The 23,766-nt window shown below is 51.2% G+C and overlaps 1 protein-coding gene across 6 annotated transcripts in view; it reads right to left on the bottom strand.

Annotated features, from left to right (window-relative positions):
* Window positions 1-505: 505 nt before the first annotated feature.
* The window catches only part of Rph3al (rabphilin 3A like (without C2 domains)), a 192,495-nt gene continuing 169,234 nt past the window's right edge, over window positions 506-23,766 (bottom strand). For all 6 annotated transcript variants that reach the window (XM_045158492.1, XM_045158494.1, XM_045158495.1 and 3 more), the window contains 3 exons: window positions 5,015-5,128; window positions 3,143-3,289; window positions 506-1,426 (listed from right to left, as the gene is read on the bottom strand). In XM_045158492.1, the coding sequence (XP_045014427.1) occupies window positions 1,392-1,426; window positions 3,143-3,289; window positions 5,015-5,128 (296 nt within the window). In that variant the 3' untranslated portion in view covers window positions 506-1,391. The remainder of the gene's footprint in view (window positions 1,427-3,142; window positions 3,290-5,014; window positions 5,129-23,766) is intronic.

The raw sequence follows: 23,766 nt of genomic DNA on the forward strand, positions 1-23,766 counted from the left end.
CCTTTGGCTTTGCAGACAAATGCCTTAGCCACTAAGCCATCTCTCCAGCCCCTGTCTAGTCCATTTTGATGATTACTGTTTACACAGATGGCCTTGCTTTTCCCATTTTGCCTTGGAGCTGTGAGCTGTTGAGACACCTTGATCAGCTCATTCGCCTCCTGCAGCTTCGGAAAGGTTTCGACAAGTTAGTGGTACACACTGTTTTTTTTTTTTTTTCTCTGCAGCCACTGCTGTCTGACATAGCTCAGAAACACAGTGATGTTGGTCTTTTTATTTTGCATTAATACTTTTGAGAGAGAGGAGAGAAAGAGAGAGAGATAGACATGCCACGGCCTCCTACCACTACAAACAAACTCCAGATGCGTGTGCCACTTTGTGTGTTTGGCTTTATGTGAATACTGGGGGAAGCACCCAGACCATCAGGTTTTGCAAGCAAACACCTTCGACCACTGAGGCATATCTCCAGTCATCTGAAAGACTGTGGTCATTTGATCAACACAATGGCTCCATGAGAATTTCTCTCTTTATTATTTCCATCCTGAAGCATTGCGTGTCACAGGGAAACAGTGTTTCTTTACCTTTTGCTAGGAGCAAAGGCAAAAAAAGCTAAGAAGCCCTGTGCAAGCACAGCGAGACAGGGGCAGGAGGGAGGGTGTGGATGTGTGCTGTCTCGCTCGCTCTCTCTCTCTCTCTCTCTCTCTCTCCACAGAAGGGCTTTCCAGAAGCATTTGCCAACCAGAACCTACTGAAGAGAAAGAAATGTCTTCGTAATGTCTCACAAGAGCTGGGTGCCCAGGTGAGCAAAAACCTAGAGGCTAAGGAAGGCTTCTGAGACCCCTTGGGGAGCAGGTAAAGTCAGCTCCTGGGCCTGAGGGGCTGAGGAACTGCTCCTGCCTCCCAGCTGAAGATGAGGGAGCGGGGAGGCCAGCTCTCATCGCAGCGCCTCCAGGCTCGATGCTCCGTTCTTCTCTCCAGGGTAACACTTTGGGGTACAATTTTCTTCTCGTGGTATGGAGAGTGCGAAGGTCTGACGGGCGGCTCCATCAGAATTGCAGTGCGTGTGGGAAAGCCCTGTCTGCAAGCTCGAGCTAAGCACGTGGACACACAGGCGGTGTGGGTGCGGGTGCAGGAGGGAGGCAATAAATAAAGGCCAAAGCTGAGGGTGTGGCCGAGAAGGAGGAGGAGGAGGAGGTTCCAGCTCCAGAGGGAGCAACAAGGCACTGAGTGGAGGCAGTCCCCCAAACACTGGTGTGTAGAGTTGGAGCTCTCGCCACTGTGGTGCCATGAAGGGTCCAAGGACGTTCAGAAAGGAGCCTGGCAGCCTGGCTCTGCTCTCTCTTACATTCTTCCTCCTGAAAGCCAGCTCCATTGCTCCATGCCCTGGAGACACATCAGCAGCGGGGAGTTGCCCAGGTGGGTCTTTTACCTTTGAAAGAGAGAAAAAGGCCACTCACCACACAGTGAGCCAAGGTGCTGCTGGCTCGGGACAGCTTAGCCTCAGGGGCAGGCCTACCTGGGGCATTCCCTGTGACTGTGGCTGCTGCCTTGCCTGAGTGGATCTGCCTGGGGTGGGGGACCAAGAGAGCCTGTGTTCTGGGTCAGCCTTGCTCAACTGTGCCGAGTGCTCACAGGCCTGACACTTACGCCCTGTGCTGCAGTCTGTCTCATCTCATCTCATCTTTTATTTATTTATTTAACAGAAAAAGGAGGGAGAGAGAAAGAGCACACCAGGGCCTCCAGCCATTGCAAATGAACTCCAGATGTGTGCGCTCTCTCGTGCATCTGGCTAACATGGGTCCTGAGGAATTGAACCTGGGTCCTTTGGCTTTGTAGGCAAACACCTTAACCACTAAGCCATCCCTCCAGCCCTCAACTCAATCTCTAACAGTGAATCTCAGGATGCTGGAAGGAGCAGAGGACCAGAAATGTAAGTTCCCTAGGTCTATCCTTGTAGAAATGCTTAACCCCAAACACTGGGCCACATGACCCTCCCTCCTCCCCCAGCTATGACCGGACATTTCCTGAGGACCTACTCAGAGCCGGCACACCGGGAGGAACACTTCAGTGATTGGAGAATTCCTGCCAAGGGTCCATGGCTGATGTCTGACTGTTTCTGACCTAGAACACTGCAATAGTTCACCTGACAGAGTGCAGACCGGGACTCAACCTGCTCCAACCAAACCAGCCCCTGTGGGGGGCTTCAGGAGACTACCGGGAGGGGCCCACCCACTGCTGTCTCCCTCCTGAACGCCCTGTGGCCTCTGGGGAACCATGGTGCAGGATAGGGAAGAGCTAGGAGAATGCGGGGTCGTTGCTGGGGCACACACAGGCTCTTGGAAGGAGACCCTGGTCTCTTATACATGTGTTATGGGTCTTTGGCTGGAGTTACCCAGCCTATGAGGGAGGTCACGGGCTGATCCTGCATGTGCTATTTTTTTCTGACTTGGGAAAAAGAAGCTTCGCTCATCCCATGATGTTCCTGGACTGGGCAAGGGCCAGGGCCAGTAGGCACATGGTAGGATCCTCGCCCTTACCCCGTGCCTTGGTTTCCACATCTATCATGTGGGGACAACACGGCTCCTGGCTGCTCCACTAACAGGACACAGCTGACTTCGGAGGTGCTGGGCTCCATGTCCGTAGCTTCATGCCCAGGCTCTAGTGGTCCTGGAATCTCCCTCTGTGGCCAGCTCTCTTTGGTGGTCTGATCTGGCTTCCTCAGCTCTGGGGCAAGTGTCTGCAGGGCAAGAGAAGACTACTGCTCCTGGCCCAGTCTGGCACATGATGGGTCCAGTGAGGACCGGCTGACACACAGTAGGTGCACTTTGAGTGAGTGTTCCTGACTGTGACAGAGACAAGGAGAGGCTCTTACAGGCTACATGTCCGCTGAAGCAGGGGAGATCCGACCACTGCTTTATCTACTAAGAATGGATAGGGATGCTGGGGTCCTTCTCTGGTCAGCGCTGGCAGGGATGGGTCTGACTGACCTTTGTTCCCCACATCTGGCATGATGAAAATGTCATCTACCACTGTGTCATCATTGAGAAGTAATGAGGAGGAGGAGGAGGAGGAAGAGGAGGAGGAGGAGGAGGAGGGCCATGTGGGGAGGCAGATGCTGGGCCAGCAGGCATGATGTGGTACTTACCAGGGCCCTTGGGCTCAGGCCGGGGCGGGGTGCCTGTCTGTAGGTCTGCAGCTCCTGCTCCAGTCTCACTGGCCAGGCTGCTCTGGCTCCCTGAGAGGTGGCGGGGTGGGCAGGTAAGCCCTGTCCTGGGGGACTCCACGCTGCCACCTGTAAGCATCCACGTGTGGATCAGAACAGAGACAGAGCTGAGCTCGGCCCAGCAAGAAGCTGGCTCACTCTTATGGGGAGCTATGGTGGGTAAATATGGACTATCTGTCCAGAAGCCCTCATCCTGGGTGCTGGGTGCCCCACCCACATGGCTGCCTTGTACTAGCCAGACGTGACCCTTAGCCTCTGCTGAGGGGTGGGGGTAGACTAAGACTTCAGCATGGGCCCGAGGCTGCTTCACTGAGTAACACGTTACTGACAGGAAAGTCATCCAGCAGCAGCAATTCCTGCCCTCCCTGAATGAGGCTGAGGGGGGACGGCATGTATTTCAGGAAGTCCAGTCAGAGTAAGGCGCTGTTGACGTATCACTTGCTGTTTACTCACTATAGACTCCTCACTCAGACAGGTAGGTTTTTATGTGGACATGTAGATTACAAAAAACTGAACGAGGATCATGAGAGAGAAGGAAGAGATCTCAAGGGAGGGGGAGAAACCAAGAGGGTAATGGAATATATATGATAAGAAAAAAGAAGCAGGTAGCTAAGGGGGAAATGAAGGGAATCAGCTGAGGGGAGGGGACATGGAGGAAGGCTATGTAGAGGAAATGAATGACAAAATGCCATGTATAAAGGTGCCATGATGAAAGTCAATACTTTCTATGCTAACCTAAAAAAGTGGAAAGGACCCTCATTGCAACATGGCGTTAGTCCTAGTCAGTTAGAGCAGATAGGAGACCTGTAGTATTTCCCCCAGTCCCTCCCAGCGGAACCTGGCTCGGGCACAGCTGGGGGCTGGCGTGAAGGAAGGGAACAAAAGCCGTCACACAGAAGGATGGAGAAGACTGCCTTGGAAACCAAGGCCGGGGATATCTGACATTTTCCTAGTGGGAACTCTCTGGGCTGCTGGTGCCTGGCCCAGGGACAGTTTCCATCTCTTGCATCTGCCATCTCTTACGGAGCCTGAACTTTTATTCCCCGCAGGAATTCCTTCCATCTTAGCTCTGGCAGGAGATCACAGTGTTGGCTCTGGGACAAGGATTTCATTCCAGTTTGGCGGAATTGTTTTTTATATATAAGGCTCTTTCTTAATACACTAAAACCAACCTTCCCAAACTTCCTCCAAAGACCTTCGGTTCTGACGCGGAGCATATGAACAAGGCCAGTGCTCTTCTCAGAGGCCCTCTGTGTGTTTAAAGGGAAGGAAACTGCTTTCCTTTCTCGTTCCAATGCCTGCTTTCTTTTTTACTTCTACCTCCACGTCCAAATCAACCTTCCGTCACATGAGAGAGTCACAGAGTGGGCTCAGACATGTCAGCATTAGATGAGATTCTAGTGACCATCAGCTCCATCTCCTTGGTGGACGTGCCAGCTAGGGGATGATGGCCCATACTGGGGATCCCCTTGCAATTCATGGCAGAAGGAACTTGGTTCAGGGAACTTGTGTGCCTGAGTTCTACATCCCTTGCTATTCACAAGGCAAAACCTCAGCTGGGGAGCACTGACCGGGAAACTCACTAAGGGTCCGTGTGGACAAACACTGTCACCTGCCCTGCCTCTTGTCTTTCCTGTGTGAGCCTGGCTTCTGGCTCTGTTTTTCAGCAGTGTTCCACTTGGACCCATCCCCTGCTGACCTGAGGCAACTTTGCAGACATAAGCTGGGAAGCAGCAAAGCCACTCTTTACCCTACGCACCAGGGTTCTGGAAACAGTGGACTACCCATGCTTACCTGGGTCCACCCTCTGTTTGCCACTTTTTGTGTCCCTGACCCCAGTGGGCGGGAGTCTGTCCTCCAGGCTGGAGGAGCTGAGATCTGAGTCGCTGTCACTGTCACTGGAAACCACTGGAAAACAAAGACACAGCAGAAGAAGTCATGCCGCTGGCCATTGCTAGAACAAAGTGGGCAAGGGAAGGCCTGTCTCCTGCCATGATAAGATGGCCTTGTGCCTCAACCAGCTCTTTTGGACACAAGAAAGATGTGTGTGTTCCTTTCCGCTGGTCAGAGAAGCCAAACCTGTTGTGAGGAGGTGGAGGAAGGCCTTGTGTACCCAGCGCCAGCAGAGGGAAGGTTTGCCTCTCGGCCAGCCATCTGCATGCCTTACCCTCCCCCCGTGACAGAACTGGACCCCTTCTGCCTGGCTGGGGCAGATTATCACCTTTGGTATGGGGAAAGGGCTCTGAGACCTGCAGGTGGCAGTACTAGGGGCCAAAGGCCACACTCGCAGTGCTGGGAATCCCATCACGGCCCACTGCTGGGCAGCATGACAGGCACCTCAAGGACATGAGCTCTGAACTTCAGAATAAGTCCGTGAGATGGTAAATATCGCTACCCCATCTCAGGTGAGGAAACTGAGGCATGTGCCCATGTAGTCGGAGAAGCCGTGGAGCCCAGGTCCCTGACCACTCTCATTCCACACGAAGAACTGCATGGGAACCAGCAGTCCTGGGTCCTCATGCCAGCCCACCAGCAATGCCCAGGGGTGCCACGAATGCAGAGGGAGCTGGGATGACAGCTGGAGTCTCAGCGAGGGCACGAAGGGAGCTCTCGTGAACACCCTCTTTCCTGCATTCAGAGAGACCATATTTGGCTGGTTCATCGACAGTGGACGTCGTAATACAGGATATGTTCATCCTTCAAACATTCTATTTTAATGTTAAACACAAGGGATGCACATCCGTGTGCCAACCTCATGAGGCGGGGTTGGGTGCTTCTCGGAGGTCGGGCTCACATGGCCAATCCATACTGCATGATCTGCGACTCCAGTTCAGTTTCTTGAAATTGGGCAGAAGCTTAAAAACTCAGATAAAGCCACCTGACTGCAGAATCCTTCTAGATTTTTCCATATCTTCTTTCCATTCTTTTTTAAACAGTTCTACTCACACCTAATTCTAGAGATCTTACAAAAAAGAAAAAAAAAGGTTGCTTCTATTTAGACTCTACAAAGTTTTGGCTTTAAAATTTTTTTTTGTTCATTTTTTATTTATTTATTTGAGAGCGACAGACATAGAGAGAAAGGCAGATAGAGGGAGAGAGAGAGAATGGGCGCGCCAGGGCTTTCAGCCACTGCAAACGAACTCCAGATGCGTGCGCCCCCTTGTGCATCTGGCTAACGTGGGACCTGGGGAACCGAGCCTCGAACCGGGGTCCTTAGGCTTCACAGGCAAGCGCTTAACCGCTAAGCCATCTCTCCAGCCCAAGTTTTGGTTTTAATGTAACAGCTCTGGCCTTTTTTTTTTTTCCTGACTCTTCCTTAATTTTTGTAGTGTATAATTAAGTGCTATAAAGGTAGTAACAAGAACGACTACACAGAAAGGGGTGGGATGTGGGTAGCCAGCTGTCTCCCACAGGTAGGCTGGCTCGGGGGCTGGGACAGGAGCCGAAGCTGTTGGCCTCTGCACTGCTGGTTCCAGAGGTGGGGGGGCGTTGAGGTCTTGATACAGGCGTTGTGCTAGATGCTTACCAAGGGCGTCTTCCTCCTCCCACCCCTGAGCTAAAGGTTCTTGTCTTGGGGGGAGGAGAAGATTAACAGGAGCAATCTATCAGGGTGGCTAACAGGCTTCGCTTGATCTGCCGCGCTCTCTGAAGCGGCACGTGCGGCGTTCTGAGATTGCACTAGTGTGCACCGGGACGACACTCTTGGTCGCTTATGGACATTCGCTACGAGTACAGGTGGAGGAAACAGGGTTTCTATCTGGATCCAGAGCCTTCTAAAAAGTCTTATCCATTTAGCTTATGTCACTTTTCAGCTAAGGGACCCTCAGGTTCTAGAAGCAAGCAGCTAGAGCTGGTACACAGCGGGCACTACCACAGGAGGTGTGGTAATGACACAGCACTTGCCTCTTCTTGGCCCTCACAGCCTATCTGTTTTGCCACCTACAGAGTCTTCAATCACTTGTCTCCTCACCATCATCTCTGGCCTTGCTTTGCTCAAGGCGTTTCTTCTTCCTGTCATGACAATGTGCCACCTGGACGCCACCTGTGGGTGCCCCTGTCAACCCTCTGTCTCCAGAAACCTCATTATCCCAGTTACTCTCTTAAGGATTCTCATCACCTACAGGGCCAAGCCCACACCCTTGTCTACCCAAAAGGCTCTCCACAGGAGGGGGCGAGAGGCACGTGGGGACCATGTGACTCCTGGCTGGTCCCTTGCATCTGCTCCGAGAGCTTGTTCTTTTCTGCTCTGGTTGCCCCTCCAGCAAGGCTCCGGCTCTGGTGAGAGGAGGTGGGATGAGGTGCACTGGGGGTCGGTCTGCCCCTTCAGTTTATGACGAACCCAGGTGAGAACCGGACTCATTCTGGAGCTGCTTCCCAGGTGGGGACTGAGCAGACATTCACTAAGGCCAGACCCACTGCGTCACTGCTGTAAGCGCTTATGTCACTTTGACTCATTCCCGGGCTGACTAAACACCAGCCCTGTGGGTCCCAGACCCAAGGGGGTGGGAGGAGGCAGGCAGGAAGTGGGATGCCTGTTATAGAGACTCAGAGCAAGTAGCTTTCCGTTCCCCAATGCAGGTCAGTGGAGGAACCCAGGAGGATGGTGGCTAATGTTTCCCTGAAGTGTATGCTGGAGGAGGGGCAGCCCGCACAGAGACGAGGGGTGGAGAGTGCCTGTGAGGAGCTGTGACTGACCTCCACATTGGTTTCCATCTCTCCTGCAGAGAGGAGAATGCACAATCTATCACTGTTTCATGGCCTAGAATCTTCCCTGTGGTTGACTTCTTGGACCTGTGCAGCTGGCAACTGGGCTGGGCACCGGGCCCTGCCATGCTGAGTGTCATCTGCATGTTTAGCACCAACAGGCACACCCCAGGAGGTGTGGCAGGGGACGGTGGGGTCAGACATTCCAGTTGGTTACCATGGCAAGCTCATTTAGCCCATTTCTCCATCCCTGCCCATTGTGTTATTTACTGTCCGTGTCACAGAGGTGGGCTTGGGAGTCCCTAGACACATGCTGTGCCACACCAGAACAGCGATGTTTGTGGTGAGCTGTATGTCTTGTCCAAGGTGGCAGCCCTCGAGGTGGGGTGAGGGTGCCTATGTTGCCCAAGGGTAAAAAAAAAAATCCAGAAAACTGCCCCAAGTTACTGTCATTTGGCTTGTTCTTCGTTTCCTATGACTGGACCAAAGCATTTACTCAGCCATGGAAAAAGGGGGGACAGCTTTTGAGGGCACATGTATGCACAATGGCATCATGGCACAGGGACCAGCCAGCTGTCTAGAGGGACTCGTTGCTTTCACACAAATAATCTCTTGGCCTGGCTGCTTTGCCTGTGTGCCCAGTCCTTGGTGCCGCACACTCAAATCCTCTTTCTAATCAGCTGTCACAGAGCAGAAGAAGTTGGCAGTGTCGGCCAGTGCCTGGCTCCTGTCACTGGAGAAAGAGACCGAGAGGAGGCGGGACAGGGCCCTGGGCCTCACAGATGTCCTTTACCCAAGCAGTTGCAGCTTCCCTGAGTGGCCGAGGAAGCGGCTCTTTCTTCTTCCTGTCCTGGGATGTCCCCGCACAACCCACTGTCCCCTTTCCCCCTGAAGAGCGGCTGGGATGGCAACTTTAACAAAGCTCTCAGGTTCGTAAGTCGCTGGCCTACTCTCCGTCCTCCACAAGTCCCTGGAGTGCTCCACTTCGCCTGGGGCGGCGTGGACTGAACGCCTGCATTCTGCCCGTGCCTGGGCCTTCAGATGGAGGTGGGAAATCCTGGGGAGAAGCCATTTGAGTCTTTAGAAGTGCTCTCCTCACACAGATTCCCAGGCTCACTGGGAGCCTAACTCCTGGACCACTTGCTGAAGGAAGACCCAGGCATCCCTGAGATTTCCCTATCATGCCCAGGAGGGCTGCCCCCCCCGCTGGGCTCTCACCCTCAGCAGCAGATAGACAGCTGAGCGCCAGGCCCCACTTCTCCGGGGATGGGCCAGCTTTTCTTTTTTTCCCTTTAGCTCACTCTTGGGTGGATTTGCAATTTGACTGTCGCCATGGAAACCCTTGAGTTTTGGTACATGGAGGTGGGGGGGGGTGGAGAGAGTCTTCCCTTTTTCCTTGAATGTCTCACAGGACACAAGTGGCAGTTGCAGTCCTGTGGAGACCTGGGATGGTCTGGAGGTTCGTGATGGGGGACAGTCATCTGGGGGACCTGTCTCTAGGCTCTCAGGTCTCCTCTGTCTGTTATCCTAGGCGTCTCTCTGGGTTTCGTAGCACAAATTAAGAGTCTGTTTTGCCAGCCCTCGGAGTCTGAATCCTGGAGCCAGCATGGGGTCAGCTGGGCAGTGGTGAGGCTGTTGGTGTCCCAGTCTGGTTGAGAGGTGGGGAACGCCCTCCTCCCAGGGCCACACGACATTTGCATGCCTGGCACAGGGACAGCAGAGCCTTCAAGCTTGGAGGGCCCTTGGGAGCTGTGGCTGCTTGGCTCCGAGGTACTCAAACCGCCAGAAGCTAAGGGAGTTTGAAAGGAAGGGAGATATTTCCAGCATTCTGCCAAGGAAAAGCAGATGGTGGAAATATTTGCATACTAAAAGCAACAAAAAAAAAGCTTAATGTAAAGGAACGACAATAAGACCCTGAGGAGGGCACAGGCACTCCCAATGAGTCCTCCGGGGCCACTAGGCTGGCATGGTGTGGAGGAAGAGGTAATGGAGTGAGGCTGTTGCACCCACACACAGGGCTGGGGCTGGGGGCTGAAATCTCACTGAGATGCCTCCCAGGTGTGTGGCTCTGGTTTGGTGGGAGCGGGAGGGGAGCGCGGAGCGGTGAAGAGACATTGGTGAGTCACAGGTTTGCGTCCTGCCTCTGCCACTTCCCAGGGCTATGCCTTTGGGCTGGTTTTGTTAGCTCTGTGTTCAGTGGGCCCATGTATGCAATGGTTTCCTCTCCAGTGGCTGTGAGCCTTCAGAGAGGTAACAGGGGCATATATCATGCACCCGTGCCCCACAGTGCAGGGCTGGCTTCTGGTTTTAAAACATTGTATTTATTTTTGAGAGAGAGACAATAGGTGTGCCAGGGCCTCTAGCCACTACAAACCAACTCCAGATGCAGGTGCCACCTTGTGCATCTGGCTTTACATGGGTAGGGAGGAATTGAATTTGGGAGGCTGAGGTAGGAGGATTACCATGAGTTCCAGGCCACCCCGAGGAATTCCAGGAAAGCCTGAGCTAGAGTGAGACCCTACCACAAAATGCCAAAAATAAATAAAAAGTAAAAATAAAAACTAGAGAAGAGCTGGAGATGCAGCTGGGAGGTAGAGTGCTCCCTTCCCTCCAAAGGAGCTATTGGCAGCTGACGGTTGCTGAGGCAGGGAGAGTCACGTCTTCAGTTTGTAGCCACTGGTAAGTTGTCCATCGTCCAGTAAAGCCCCAGCCACACTCATGCAGGGGACCCTAACTTTACACACTGGGTCTCAAAAAGCAAAAGCAAAACAAATAAAAACCCATGAAAATAGGAGGGGGGTGTAGCTGGGAAGAAAGGGCTTATAAGGAGTGAGATGGGGGATCAGAGAGGGTAATGGGGAGTGAATATGATCAAAAATGCATTATCCATACACATGAAATCATCAAACTTAAAAGAAGATGGAGAAAAGTAGCAATAAGATGAGGTCCAACAGGAAAAAAAAAAAAAGGCCAAAAGCTTTACAAGTCAATAAAGATTTTTAAAAACCAGAGTCCAATTCATTACCCAGGACCTTTTTCAACCCTGTCTCCTCTGCCCAGTGCCCTTCAACTCAGGAAGGAAGGACAAAGGCCCTCCCCGCTTTTACGGCATTTTTCCACCTTGTTTGCCTTGACCTCCTCAGCTGTCACAAGAGCCTCCAGGGCCAGGTCACATCTCAGTCTGAGTCTGCTTGTCCTCAGCCAGCTCCAGGCCCAGGCGAAGTGGGCCCACAGGGCACCTGCTGACTGTGCCTAAGAAATCCCTCCCGAGTAATGAAGCTACATGGGACAGTGAGATCAGCAAGCGGGGGGCATGCCAACTGGGACAGGAGACCTTCAAGCCTCAGGTGCCACCTTGGCCTCTGCATTCTCCGGGCAGGTGGCTCTTACAGCCTTTCCATAGTGGACAAATCAGGCTGTGGGGAGCCTCTGCCTGGGCAGGAACTGGGGGTGGGGTGGAAGGTTGGCTGCCAGGGACATGAGAGGAGAGGGCTGTGAGGGAATGGGCCTGCTCCCTCAAGGCCTGGGCCTGCTCTTGGGGGATCCTCTGGCTTGGAAACTGCCCCCAGGGCCTTGGACCTTGTAGGCAGGGGAGGAAGCCCTGAGGTTTGGGGAGCCTCTCTTCGCAAGGTGAGCCCGCTTGCAGCAGAAAAAAGGCTCAGAGCCTGCCTGCCCCTTCCTCCCAGGCCCAGGAGTCAGACACCGTGTCCTTCTAAGCTGACCACTGAATCTACAGATAAGGACAGCTACAGGAACCCAAGGGGGGGCTGGGCTAGGCTGTGGCACCTACATTGTCAGGGTGAGGCCCTGGGGAGCTCGCTTTCCCTGAGCTCCCTTCCAGACTGCTCTCCCCTCCCCCCACAGACCCATGGATGACCCAGGCAGGGGAGGGGCAGCGGGCTGCGCAGAGCAGGCTGGGAGTCGTGTCTGTCGGGTGAGGAGGCTACCCTGCGCTGACTTACCCCTTCACCATCTATTTTAATTTTCTCTTTCCATCAGGCTCACAGACAGGAGGCACCAGCTAATGAAGACAAAACATCAGATCACTGGAGACACAGTCACCAGCGTGGAAACCCTGTGGTCTCTGCCCTCAAAGGAGGAACTCTGGGCACAAGGAGGAGGATGGATGGATAGATGCCAAGCACGGCTCCCTCCACAGAATGCACCATATGCAGACGGGCCGTGTGTTGGCAGAGGAGGGTGTGGCGGTTTGATTGTAAATGTATGGCCACCACAGCCTGAGGCGTTTCTTTTGTTTTGTTTTTTGTTTTTTTGAGGTAGGGTCTCAATCTAGCCCAGGCTGCCCTGGAATTCACTATGTAGTCTTAGACTGGCCTCGAATGCATGGTGATCCTCCTACCTCTGCCTCCCAAGTGCTGGGTTTAAAGGTGTGTGCCACCACGCCATGCTAGAGGGGGTGTCACAGGGGATGATGGATCTTGTTGCCCTGTCTTAAGGTGTGCTCTGGGTGGTGTGAGCCCCGTTTGCTGGTTGTTTGGTGTTGTGTGACTCTGTGTTGTAATCTATGAACCTAAGCCAGCTTCTCCCACCAATGTAGCTGTTTTCTCTGGATTCTGTAAGCCTGAAATAAACTCTTTCCTCCCATAAGCTGCTTCTGGTCAGGATGTTTATATAGCAACTCAATGGTAACTGCAACAAGGGGGCAAATGCAGGGGTGGGATATGTTAGGTATCCCAGACAGAATCCAGGAAAAGCCGAGGCCAGGTAATGAACGTCTCGGGGGCCAGGCAGACTCTGGCTCAGGCACTTAGGAGAAAACAAGCTGGTCTGGTCTGGCCTCGGCGAGCTCCACCCTGCCAGAGTACAGATGATCACTTCTGGACCACACTGAAATACATTCTTCCTGCAACTGCTTGGCTGAGAGGTGATTCTCACCTTTGTTTCTTGGATTTCAACTCTTTGTGTCTATTTCATCAATGTTTTGTTTTGTTTTGAAAATAGGGTCTTGCTATGTGGCCCAGGCTAGGTTAGTCTTGAACTCACCATCCTCCTGGCAAGTGTTGGGATGATAGACATGTGTCACCACAAAATGTTTTTATTTATTTACATGTAAGGGGAGGGAGAGAGAGAGAGAGAGAGGGATGATGAGGAGAAGAGAAGGGGTGCGCTAGGGTCTCTTGTCACTACAAATGAACACTAGATGCATGTACCACTTTGTGTGTCTGACTTTACATGGTTATTGGAGAATTGAACCCAGGCTATCATAGTTCCCCCAGGGACGGGCTTTGTGGCACCTGTTGCTCATGTCTCAGTTTCTCTCACCTGGCTCAGGAGGCTATTCAGAGCCCTAGTGTGAGGATGTTACCTGCTTTACCTGGATCTGATAGCTAGCAGGGCAGGGGCAGGCCTGCTCCCTCCACTGTGGGCCTTCTCCTCTACCAACACTCCTGGGGGGCTGTGGGGAGTGGAGAATCAGCTCAGACCTCTGCAAGGCAGGTCTTGCCCTGGCACGGACAGGTGGCCTGGGAGAGGCCCCTGTGAGGAGCAGAGCCAGCACTATTTTCCAGGGCTTTATTGCAGGCGGGCAGGGTGGGAGGCCCAGATCTGCTCACTTCACCCACATTCCCAAAGGCTGCTCTGTCTACAGTGGGCGGAATTAAGTTGTAAGTTTACCGGGCCAGACAGGCGAGTAGGCAGCGGCTGCGCTGGACTGTGTAGGTAGACCTCAGCGCAGCTCACGCTGGAGCAGCGTGGAGCCTCGGCTGCCCTCGAGCCAAAAGAAGCTTCCATGAGGGCAAAGTGCCCCAAGACCTCACCTTGCAGCTGAAATCACCCAATCAGCAGAGGCCATCATGGGGTTTGGACAAATTAGAGATGACAGCCATGCCCCTGACCTCTGTGGTGTGGCTAATGAGGGTTTGCTGCTCTGGGAAATCAATCTCCAAGATAGAACAGGTGACAGGCAGGGAACGGTTGCGGGGGGGCATTGGGGCAATGGGAGTTCTGCCTAACTTGGGACTCTTATTCTGGGATGGCACTTCCGCTCATCTCCCTGGACTCCTTTTTGATTTAACCAAGGGCCTGAAGGGCAGGAAGAGTCTACCCATGTGCACAGGCTTGCCTTTCAAAGCACGCTCACACAAGATGCGGCCCAGCCTCTGCCTCTCTCTCAGTCAGGGACAGGCAGCTTCCTGAATCTTCCCACGCTGAGACTGCTGTGTAAGTCAAGTCATTTGTCCTCTCTGGGCCTTAGGCTCCCTTCTGTCAGAGGACAGCGGCAGTGCCCCCATCCCAAGCTGCCCCTGTGAAATCCTGGGTGGAGCCCTGCACAGCCATCCATGTGCAACCCGCAAGGCTCAAGTCTGTCCCTTCTACCTGTACAAAAGCATTCTTCTAGCTGGGCATGGTGGTGCATGCCTTTAATCCCAGCACTAGGGAGGCAGAGGTAGGAGGATCACTGTGAGTTCAAGGCCACCCTGAGACTCTGTTGTGAATTCCAGGTCAGCCTGGGCTAGAGCAAAACCCTACCTCGAAAAGCCAAAAAAAAAAAAAAAAAGGCATTCTTCTGGGTTTGGCAGGATGGAAGCCACCGAGAAGATGAGCCCGTGGCTGGAGTTTCCTTCTGTAGGGCCACAGTAGGGTTAGGCTCCTCAAAAATCTTACTGCCTCTTCTGACTCTATCACTCAAGTCCCACACATCAGGACACTCTGACTAAAACTAATCCCCTCCTTCCCTCCCTCCTTCTTTCCATCTCTCTCTTTCCTTCTCCTTTCTTTCTAAGGTAGGGTCTCACTCTGGTCTAGGCTGACCTGGAATTCACTATGGAGTCTCAGGGTGGCCTTAAACTCATGGCAATCCTCCCACCTCAGCCTCCCAAGTGCTGGTATTAAAGGCATGTGCCACCACGCCCAGCTATTTGCTTATTTTCTTGATCCAAACAGCCTTGCACTATGAAGACCCAAGCTGATGGCTTGCAGGAGTCCTGTGGGAAACCCAGAGCTTTCTCCTGTAGTTCACATGCAGCTTTGGCCTGTCGCTAAGTGGTCCGTCTGGCTCTGCGTGTCTCTGGATTTGGTGGATTCACTACCTGTTCGCGCGTACTTCTGACGCCTCACACTGCAGGACCGTGGAGCCCGCGGGGGAGTAAATCCGTGGAGAGGGGAAGGGGAATGAAGCACAGTGGTGGCCCTGGCAAAGGGGCCTGCCAGGCAGATGCAGCTCATCCGGAAACACTTAGTGCAGTGTGGGGTGGAGCTGGGACGGGCACTACAGGGCTCTGGGGCAGCACGGGCTTGGAACACGTGTGCCCGTGTGCCTGTGTGAGGCGCAGGCCCACACAGAGAGGAACTAGCCTTTGCCATGGTGGTGGCTTCCCCAGGCGACCTGCGTCTTGCTTCACTATCTGCCTAAAGTCGCTCTGCTAAAACCTTGGAGTTGGATTCCAGGATCAGAAAACTAGGGGCCTGGGGAGATGGCTCAGAAGGTAAGAGCATTTACTGCGTACGCCTGAGGACCTGAGTTTGATCCCCAGCACTCACGTGAAAACCTGGGTATACCGCAAGTGCTAGCTGCAGGGGCCACAGATAGGAGGATCACTGGGGCACCCTGGCCATCCAATCTGAAAAAATGAGTGTGAGTGTGTGTGGGGGATCTCCAGATTCAGAGAGAGGATCTGCCTCAGGGAAACAGGGTGGAAGAGAGATAGAGGAGGACACTCAAGGTCTTCCTCTGGTTTCCACAGCATGCGTTAGGTGCGCGTTCATCTATGCACACACACATGAACACAGCATGCATTCTACACAGACACAGATCAATTAATAAACAAACAAATGAATAGAAAACTGGAAGTGAACTGACCCTGTCCCCGACCCTTCTCGTAGGAAAGTACCAGGCAGGGAGGAAGAAAGACATCCCCAACAGAGGCTTTCCGGCCTGGGAGCATAGAGAGGCTGCGGCTGGGAGGCTGGGGTGATGCTCCTCCATGCTCGCTGCAGGCAAGGGGCTATCACAGGCATGGGCCATGGGGCAGGATCAGGAACAGAGAATCACACAGATGGCAGAGTTAGGGCCCCGCCTTCCAATAGCAAGAGAGGAGAGGAGGCTGGGGGTGAGGAGCCCCAGGGAAGTCTGCCCGCTTTTCTCACAACAGGTGTCCCCGGCGGTCATGCTTCTGCTTTCTTTCTTTGCCAAGGGGCATGGGCACCAGAATACTTTCTCTATGTCTTTCTCTTACTTTTCTTGGAGGTGGTGGGGATGGAATCCAGAGCCTGGTGCATGCTAGACAAACACTCTACCACTGAGCTACACCCCCAGCAGCTCTCTTCCTCCTCCTCTTCCTTCTTTAATTCTTTCTTCAAAATTTTTATTATTTATTTGAGAGAGTAAGGCAGAGAGAAGGGGGGAGGGAGAGAGAATAGGAGCACCAGGGCATCCAGCCACTGCAAACTAACTCCAGACGCATGCACCATCTTGTACATCTGGCTTATGTAGGTCTTGGGGAATTGAACCTGCATCCTTTGGCTTTGCGGGCAAGCGCCTTAACTACTAAGCCATCTCTCCAGCCCCTGTTCTTTATAATGTGTATATGAGTGTGTACAGGTGCATGTGTGCAAAGAGGCTAGAAGAAAACCTCAGATGTTGTCCTTAGGAACACTGTCCACCTATTTTTTTAAAGATGGTCTCTTGTTGGCCTGCAGCTCACTAAGTAGACGAGACTGATTGGCCACTAAGTCCCATAAACCATCCTGACTCTGCCTTTCCAGTACTGGGATTGCAAGCATGCACTGCCATGCCTGGCATTTTTACTCAGATAATGGAGATTGAACTCTATCCTCATGCTTGTAAGGCAAGCACTTTATGATGACGACATGGCCCAGCCCCCTTGTTAGGAACCTTGCAAGGTGAAGCCGAAGGAATGTCAGAACAAGCAGGGAGGGCCAGGGACTGTGGTAGCCCACAGAATGCTAGTTCTGGGTAACAGGGAAGCAACTACTTAGCGGGACCAGTGACTCAGAAAGGGCAGTGTTGACAGACTTTCTAATTTTCAAGAGAAGCCGGAACTCCATTTTTTTCCCCAAAAGTGAGAATTCTCTACATTAAAAAAAAAAAACAAGGACTGGAGAGATGCCTTAGCAATTAAGGCACTTGCCTCCAAAACCAAAGGACCCAGGTTCGATTCCCTAGAACCCATAAAAGTCAGATGCACCAGGGGACACATGTGTTGTGTCTGGAGTTCATTTGCAGTGGCTGAAGGCCCTAGAGTACCCATTCTCTCTTTCTGCTTAAAAAAAAAAATTGACAGTAAATTTTAAGCAGCCAGCCGGCCAGATCCAGTCACTGCTCTGCCAGACTATGACCCACAACACAGGTGGTGTCTGAACCCCAAGGGGTAACATTCTACCTCCCCAAATGGATGCTCTCCTGCTCTGCCCTGCCTCCTCCCACCTGCTGCAGCCATCCTGGGCCCTGCACACAACATACTTCCTGCTGCTCTTAAGGCTGTGGGGACTTCAGGGGCCACGGCCAGCCAACGTGACACAAATAGCCAGTTCAGGGTTCGCGAGAGAAGGACCAGGGAAGGGAGAGGGTAGCCGAGTGTTCCAAGTAGCTTCCAAGAGGCTAATTCCTCAGGAACAGAGAAAAGAAGGAAGGAGGCATAGCAACAGCTGGCTTTGGGCAGTGAGCAATCCTGTCTGAAAATAAAATGTTTTACAATCCACAACCGAGGCTCATTAAGAATGAATGGATCGGCTGGTATAAATAGCACGCTGCGTTAAGAAGTCAGGAAGCAGCATCTGTGCTCGCTGGAAATCGGTGGCTTGCACAACTACTTATTAGCTCAGTCGGCTGCCATTCTGCGCTAACAAGACAGAGGTCTCAGGTTCAAAGTCTGCATGGGCCATGCGGCTTTCCCAGCCTTGGGCCACAGAATGCGCCCCCTGCCCTGGAACTGGAGCCAACCTGGGGCATGACTCTGGATACACTAACAGCTCGCAGCGAGCTTCTCCCACCTTCTGATCCACAGGGTCTCCACTGTAATATCCAGCCGCCGCTTGAATTCCCTTAGTGACGGGGAGCTCGCCACCCTCAGTTCTATGGTTGGATAGTTAGTAATCAAGAGACACTGACTGGGCCATCCATTATGTCTGATGGTATGTGGATGTGAAAGGGGCACTCTGCACCGAAATGAGGGGACAAGTGCTCTCCCTCCCGAGAGTGTGGACAGGGGAGAGGCAGGCGCAGAAACACAAGGTATGCAGACTCAGGCTGATTCAAGCTGCCTAGGAGGAAGAGGGCGAGAATTAGAGCAGGGACAGACAGGGCGGCTGTGGTCACCCTTTCCACGGTCACCAGACCCCTCTCGTCAGCTCAGCAGCAACAGCCCCACTCGAGCCAGCCTCGGTGGGCTCTGCTCCTGGCAAGCAAGAATTCTCTGAGCTGTCATAAAGGGCAAAGCCAGCATATGTGGCGATGGGGACAAGAGTTTCACCGTGTGCTACACTCACATGGGGAAGAACGTGGGGCTCTGGTTCAGAAGCCCGGGTCCCCAGCCCTCACTGCAGCCGACAGCCTACGTGACCTTGTGCAGACGTCCCTCCCTCATCCATCATGGAGAGTCAATTTCACCGTCTGCAGCTGCCCTGAGCATCACATGAGATAATGACCATGAATCACAGGGCGCCCTGGCGGAGACAGCGCAGCACCGATGACTTGCCTTCTTCAGGAGATGGTGGCCCCGGGGGAGGACAGGTCAGCCAGGGGGGGTCACTTGGCAAGGGCAGTCCCTGGTAAGCCTTGTGGCGCAGCTCAGACTGGTCACCACCGTCGGAACCCTGAGGTTTGCTTCCACAGGCCAAGGATCTTCAAAACATTGCTAAAAATCTGATGGGCTGGTGAAAGTGGTGCCACAACTCCTTTTTTTTTTTTTCTTTCTTTCTTGAAGTTACCCAAATTGAACAAGTCAAAATCCAAATCCCTGAAGTAATTTCTGAGACAGGCCTAGAGGGAAGCCAGCGTGTTATCCAGGAAACAGTGCCTGGCTCAGGTGGACAGGAGACATGGGACTCCTGAGAAGGGTTCTGGGGACTGGCTGTGACCCAGGCCTCACAGAAAAGGGAAATGCACTGGCCTCTAAATTTCAGGGAGCTCAAGGCAGCGACAGCTGCAGGAAAGCTCAAGGGCCATTTTGGAGTCTGTCTTCTGTGAGGGGACAGTGGTGAGGACAAATGGACATGCAAGCCACGTGAGCAGAAGAGGGGGGCCCGGCTCTCGCTGATTCTGCGGCTCGCAGGGAGGCCAAGACCACGCGATGCGCAAAGCTGGTCTTACTGACCACACTCTAACCTGGGAGCCACGACCTGCCAGGTGAGAGCAGCCTGGAGCAAACGCTCCACCTGCAGCAGCTGGCTGGGAGATTGGACACCTGACCCCATGTTAGAGATTAAGAGCAAGGCAGGCTCCTTTTGTAGGCGGGTAGATAGGGACACAGGCCAGAGAACACAAACGCCAACCTGACCTGGCAAGGTTAGATGGGCACTCCAGTCCCACCCAATACAGAGACCAGGGACAGCTTCCTGGGCTCTCCCTGTCCCCAACAGGCTCTTTCCAAGACTGTACTCTCCCTGCTGAGCCACCATGCAATTAAGGCACTCCATATACATTCAGACTTGGCTCATCCCCACTAGATGCCTAGTTTACACCTTCAGGGTTATAAGAAGACCAAGTTTCCCTGTGGATTCCCTGCTAGGGATCCCACCCAACTTGGGAGGTTTTTTTTTTTTAAGCTTTACTTTCTGCTTTATTTTCCTAAAATAAATCTTGCATAACTTACCCTTCTGTGTGTTTACACTTGTCAATTCTTTGCTCGTCGTAAGACAAGAGCTCAAGAGCTACTGGCTTTGGGAATTAAGAGTGTCTGGTGCTCTAACCTCTAAGTTACGTCCATCCCAAGCCCAGAGGGGCCTCTGTGGTTTTTGACACCCAGAAGCAGCCAGGTCAGATCCTAAAGCCAGTTACCAGGGGGAACCTAGGTTATGCTGTTCTCCATGCCCATCTGGGATGAGAGCAAGTGTTCTGCTGTGGATGAGCCTCCTGCGATGACCAAGGGGACTGCTGGTGAGTCCTTCCCAGAAGTCAGTGCCCAGAGTCCAGGGGAGGAAGAGCGGGACAAACCAAAAAAGTGAGCCCATCTGTCCTACAGATGCCACAACTGTCACCAGCTTGGCTAGATAGGCCACAGGGAAGGGCCATATCAACTCTGTCCCTAATACCATCACTGACTGATTTTGAGATGGGTGCTCACTTTGGTGCCCAAGCTGGACTTGAACTTCTGGGCTCATGTGATCATCCAATCTCAGCCATGTGATTAGTGGGAGCACAGGTGTGCATCACCATACTTAGCTCACTGTTTTAATCTTAACATTTAGGTCTTTAATGTGTCCATGGCTACACACAGAAGAGGATGGAACTTGAAGTACACTGGCTGTAGTTATTAAGAAAGTCTTTCACTTTCCCACCAAACTGTAAACTCCTACACACAGCTTCCATACATTATTAGGTCTCCTCTGCTTCTATTCCAGTCTACTTTTTGGCTTGCTTATTCTATATTAAGTTATTCTCTAAGTTCCTTAGGAGCTCCTAATTTGAGACATAATTAATAGCTCATAAAACTCACCCTTTGCAAGTGGGTTTTAGTCAAGTCATAATGTTGTGCAAACGTCACCACTATTTAATTGCAGAATATTTTCATTCTCTGTAAAATAAATCCTGGACCTTGTAGTAGTCACTCTAGCTTTCCCCATCCTTCCAAACCCCTGGTAACATTTCCTTGAAAGGGAATCATACGTGTGGTCTTCTGAGCCTGGTTTCTTTCACTTAGCATAGTGTTTCCCAGGCCCATCTATGTTACATCATGTATCAATATCACATTCATTTATACTCCACTGCTTGATATGCCACATTTTCTTTTGTATTTTTTAGTTGGTGACCTTGGTTTGCTTTTTCGTGTCACCAGGAACATCTGTATCTTTATGAACGTATTAATTTCTTCCTAAAAACTTCACTAGGAAGGGCTGGGAGTACAGCTCAATGGTAGAGTGCTCCACCAAGCATGCACAAGGCTCTTGGTTCAGTCCCCAGTACCAAACACATGTACTCCACTGAGAACCAGACGGGAATTATATCTTTATATGTATGTATGTATGTATATATATGTATATATATGTATATACATATATATACATACATACATACATATGTAGAGAGAGAACTGAGATTATCTACCTCTTTGCTCAGGGCTTATTTTTTGTTCTTGGATTAAAGTCATGATTGAATGTGTTTCCCTATCCAACCTTAATTCATGATAAAGTTCTAAAACTCAGTGTGGTGATATTTGAAAGGGTTAAATGAGGCCCTAGGGTGGAGCATTGATTCAATAGGATTAGTGTCTTCATAAGAAGAGATATCAGGTAGCTTTCTACCTCACTCTTCTCCCATTCACACACTGAGCAATAAGGTAACCCATTGCACAGCAAGGGGAGAGCCCAAGCCAGATAACAGTGCCTTTAGTTTCTTGACCTTGGCTTCCCAGTACTCAGGACTAGGAGAAAACAAATTTCACTCACTTAAGCCACCCAGTCTGTGGTATCTTGTTATAGCAACCCATATAGACTTATGAAATAAGACTCTAATTTTCTCCCTGTGGGTCCCATAATTTTATTCTTATTGATACTATAATTTTCTTTTTAAAATATTATTTATTTTATTTATTTATTAGAGATAGAGATAGGAAGAGAAAGAATGGGCACACCAGAGCCTCTAGCCTCTGCAGACAAACTCCAGACACGTGTCATCTTGTGTGTTTGGCTTATGTGGGTTCTGGGGAACTAAACCTGGGTCCTTAGGCTTCTCATGTAAGCATCTTAACCACTAAGCAATCTCTTTTGTCCTTATCCTATAATTTTCTTTGAAAGCTCCTTCCATGAAGTTAATAATTGGGTTTTCTCACTTCCACTTCTAATTAGCCAGTACATATGAAACCTATTGATTTTAGTAACTTGGCTGTCAATTTCCAAATTTTCATTTTTAAGTTTTAAAATTTTTATTTATTTATTTGAGAGACCAAGGGAAAGAAAGTGAGAGAGAGGGAGAGAGAGATGGAGGGAGAGGAAGAATATGGGTGCATCAGGGCCTCCAGCCACTGCAAACAAACTCCAGATGCATGCGCCACCTTGTGCAGCTGGCTAATGTGGGTCCTGGGGAATCAAACCAGGATCCTTTGGCTTTGCAGACAAATGCCTTAACTGCTAAGCCATCTCTCCAGCCCCTGATTTTCTTTTCTTTAAGAAATTTATTGGTAAACACACACACACACACACACAGGGGGGCAAAGAGAGGGATATGGTTGAGTGATGAAGGATTTTCGTGTGTGGTGTGTGTGCGTGTGTGGTACGTACATGTATGTGCTGCTGCACTGCCCTAGGCACTTGCCTGTGGCAGCCAAAGAACATGCGGTGTCCTTCTCCGTCACTCCCCACCTATTTTTTTCTTGTCTCTCACTAATTTCAGAGCTTGCTGTTTGCAAGTCCTAGTGCTTTTCCTATCTCTGCTCCCCATAGGACTGGGGTTATAGGCAGGTATGGCCATGGCGAGCTGCTTATGTGGGTTCTAGAGAGTCAAATGGGGTCTCAGGCACCTTAGCTTTCAAGTTCGTGCAGGAAGTGCATGTAACTGCTGAGCCATCTCTCCAGACCTGGACTTTTGTTTACATCGATGTTCTGATTCAACATGGCTGCAGGGCTGTATCAGTTAATGTGGTTGTTGTTGTTACCTCTTATGTTTGTTTATTTGTTTTTTGAGGTAGGGTCTCACTGTAGCTCAGGCTGACCTGGAATTCACTATGTAGTCTTAGGGTGGCCTTGAACTCACGGCGATCCTCCTACCTCTGCCTCCTGAGTGCTGGGAGTAAAGGCATGTCCCACCACGCCCGGCTCTGTTGTTACCTTTTTGAGACAGGGTGTTATTCTTTAGCCTAGGCTAGTCTTGAACTCACTATGAAGCTGAACATGGCCTTGAATTCCTGATATTCTTGCTTCCGCCTCCCAAGTGCTGGGATTAGAGGCATATACCACTATAACTGGTTTAAACAAGCAATTTTAGAAAAAAGAAATCTAAAAATATCAATGATAGGAAGAGCTATTCAGGTATATAAATAAAAACAATGAAATGCCATTTTCCATCCTGTTTTGGCCACAGTTATAACCTCAATAATATTCACAGCCAGTAAGGATGTGGGAAAATGGGCAGCCTTGCTCAGTGAGTGCAAATGACGAGGACATTTAACAAATAAAGTCTGGGAATGTCTCCTGAAAATTAAACACACAGTCTTACTTTTGAAAACCTACACCTCAGATAGAAAAGGTTCCATTCCTAGGTTATATGTATAAAGGCATTTCCGTATTGCTTGCAGTAATAAAAGCTAGAAACAATATGAATGTCCATCAACAGGAAAATAATGGAAGCATGCTAGATGAGTCTACGGGATTTCATTCAGCCACTAAAACGAGTAACATCTCTATCGAGTGGCCCAGAGGGATGTCCATGATATTCTTGTACAAGCACCACCACCACCCAGCAGTGGAGTCATGGGCAAGACTCTGTTGATTTTGTTGCATAACAAATCCAAATGTCTAGAGTAAGTAGATGTTTGAGTACGGGGTGTGGAGTGATGGCAAACAGAAGAGATGGCTTTTATTCACTATGGATGATTTAACTTGCATTCTTATGGAATTAAAAATTAGCACTGAGAACGTCAAGGAGGAAGTGGACATCTCACAAACCGATCAGTTCATGAGGTAGCTCTGCGGATCCAGAGGTGCGTGGC

Source organism: Jaculus jaculus, chromosome 9 (assembly GCF_020740685.1).
Source record: "Jaculus jaculus isolate mJacJac1 chromosome 9, mJacJac1.mat.Y.cur, whole genome shotgun sequence".
Classification (NCBI taxonomy): Eukaryota; Metazoa; Chordata; class Mammalia; order Rodentia; family Dipodidae; genus Jaculus; species Jaculus jaculus.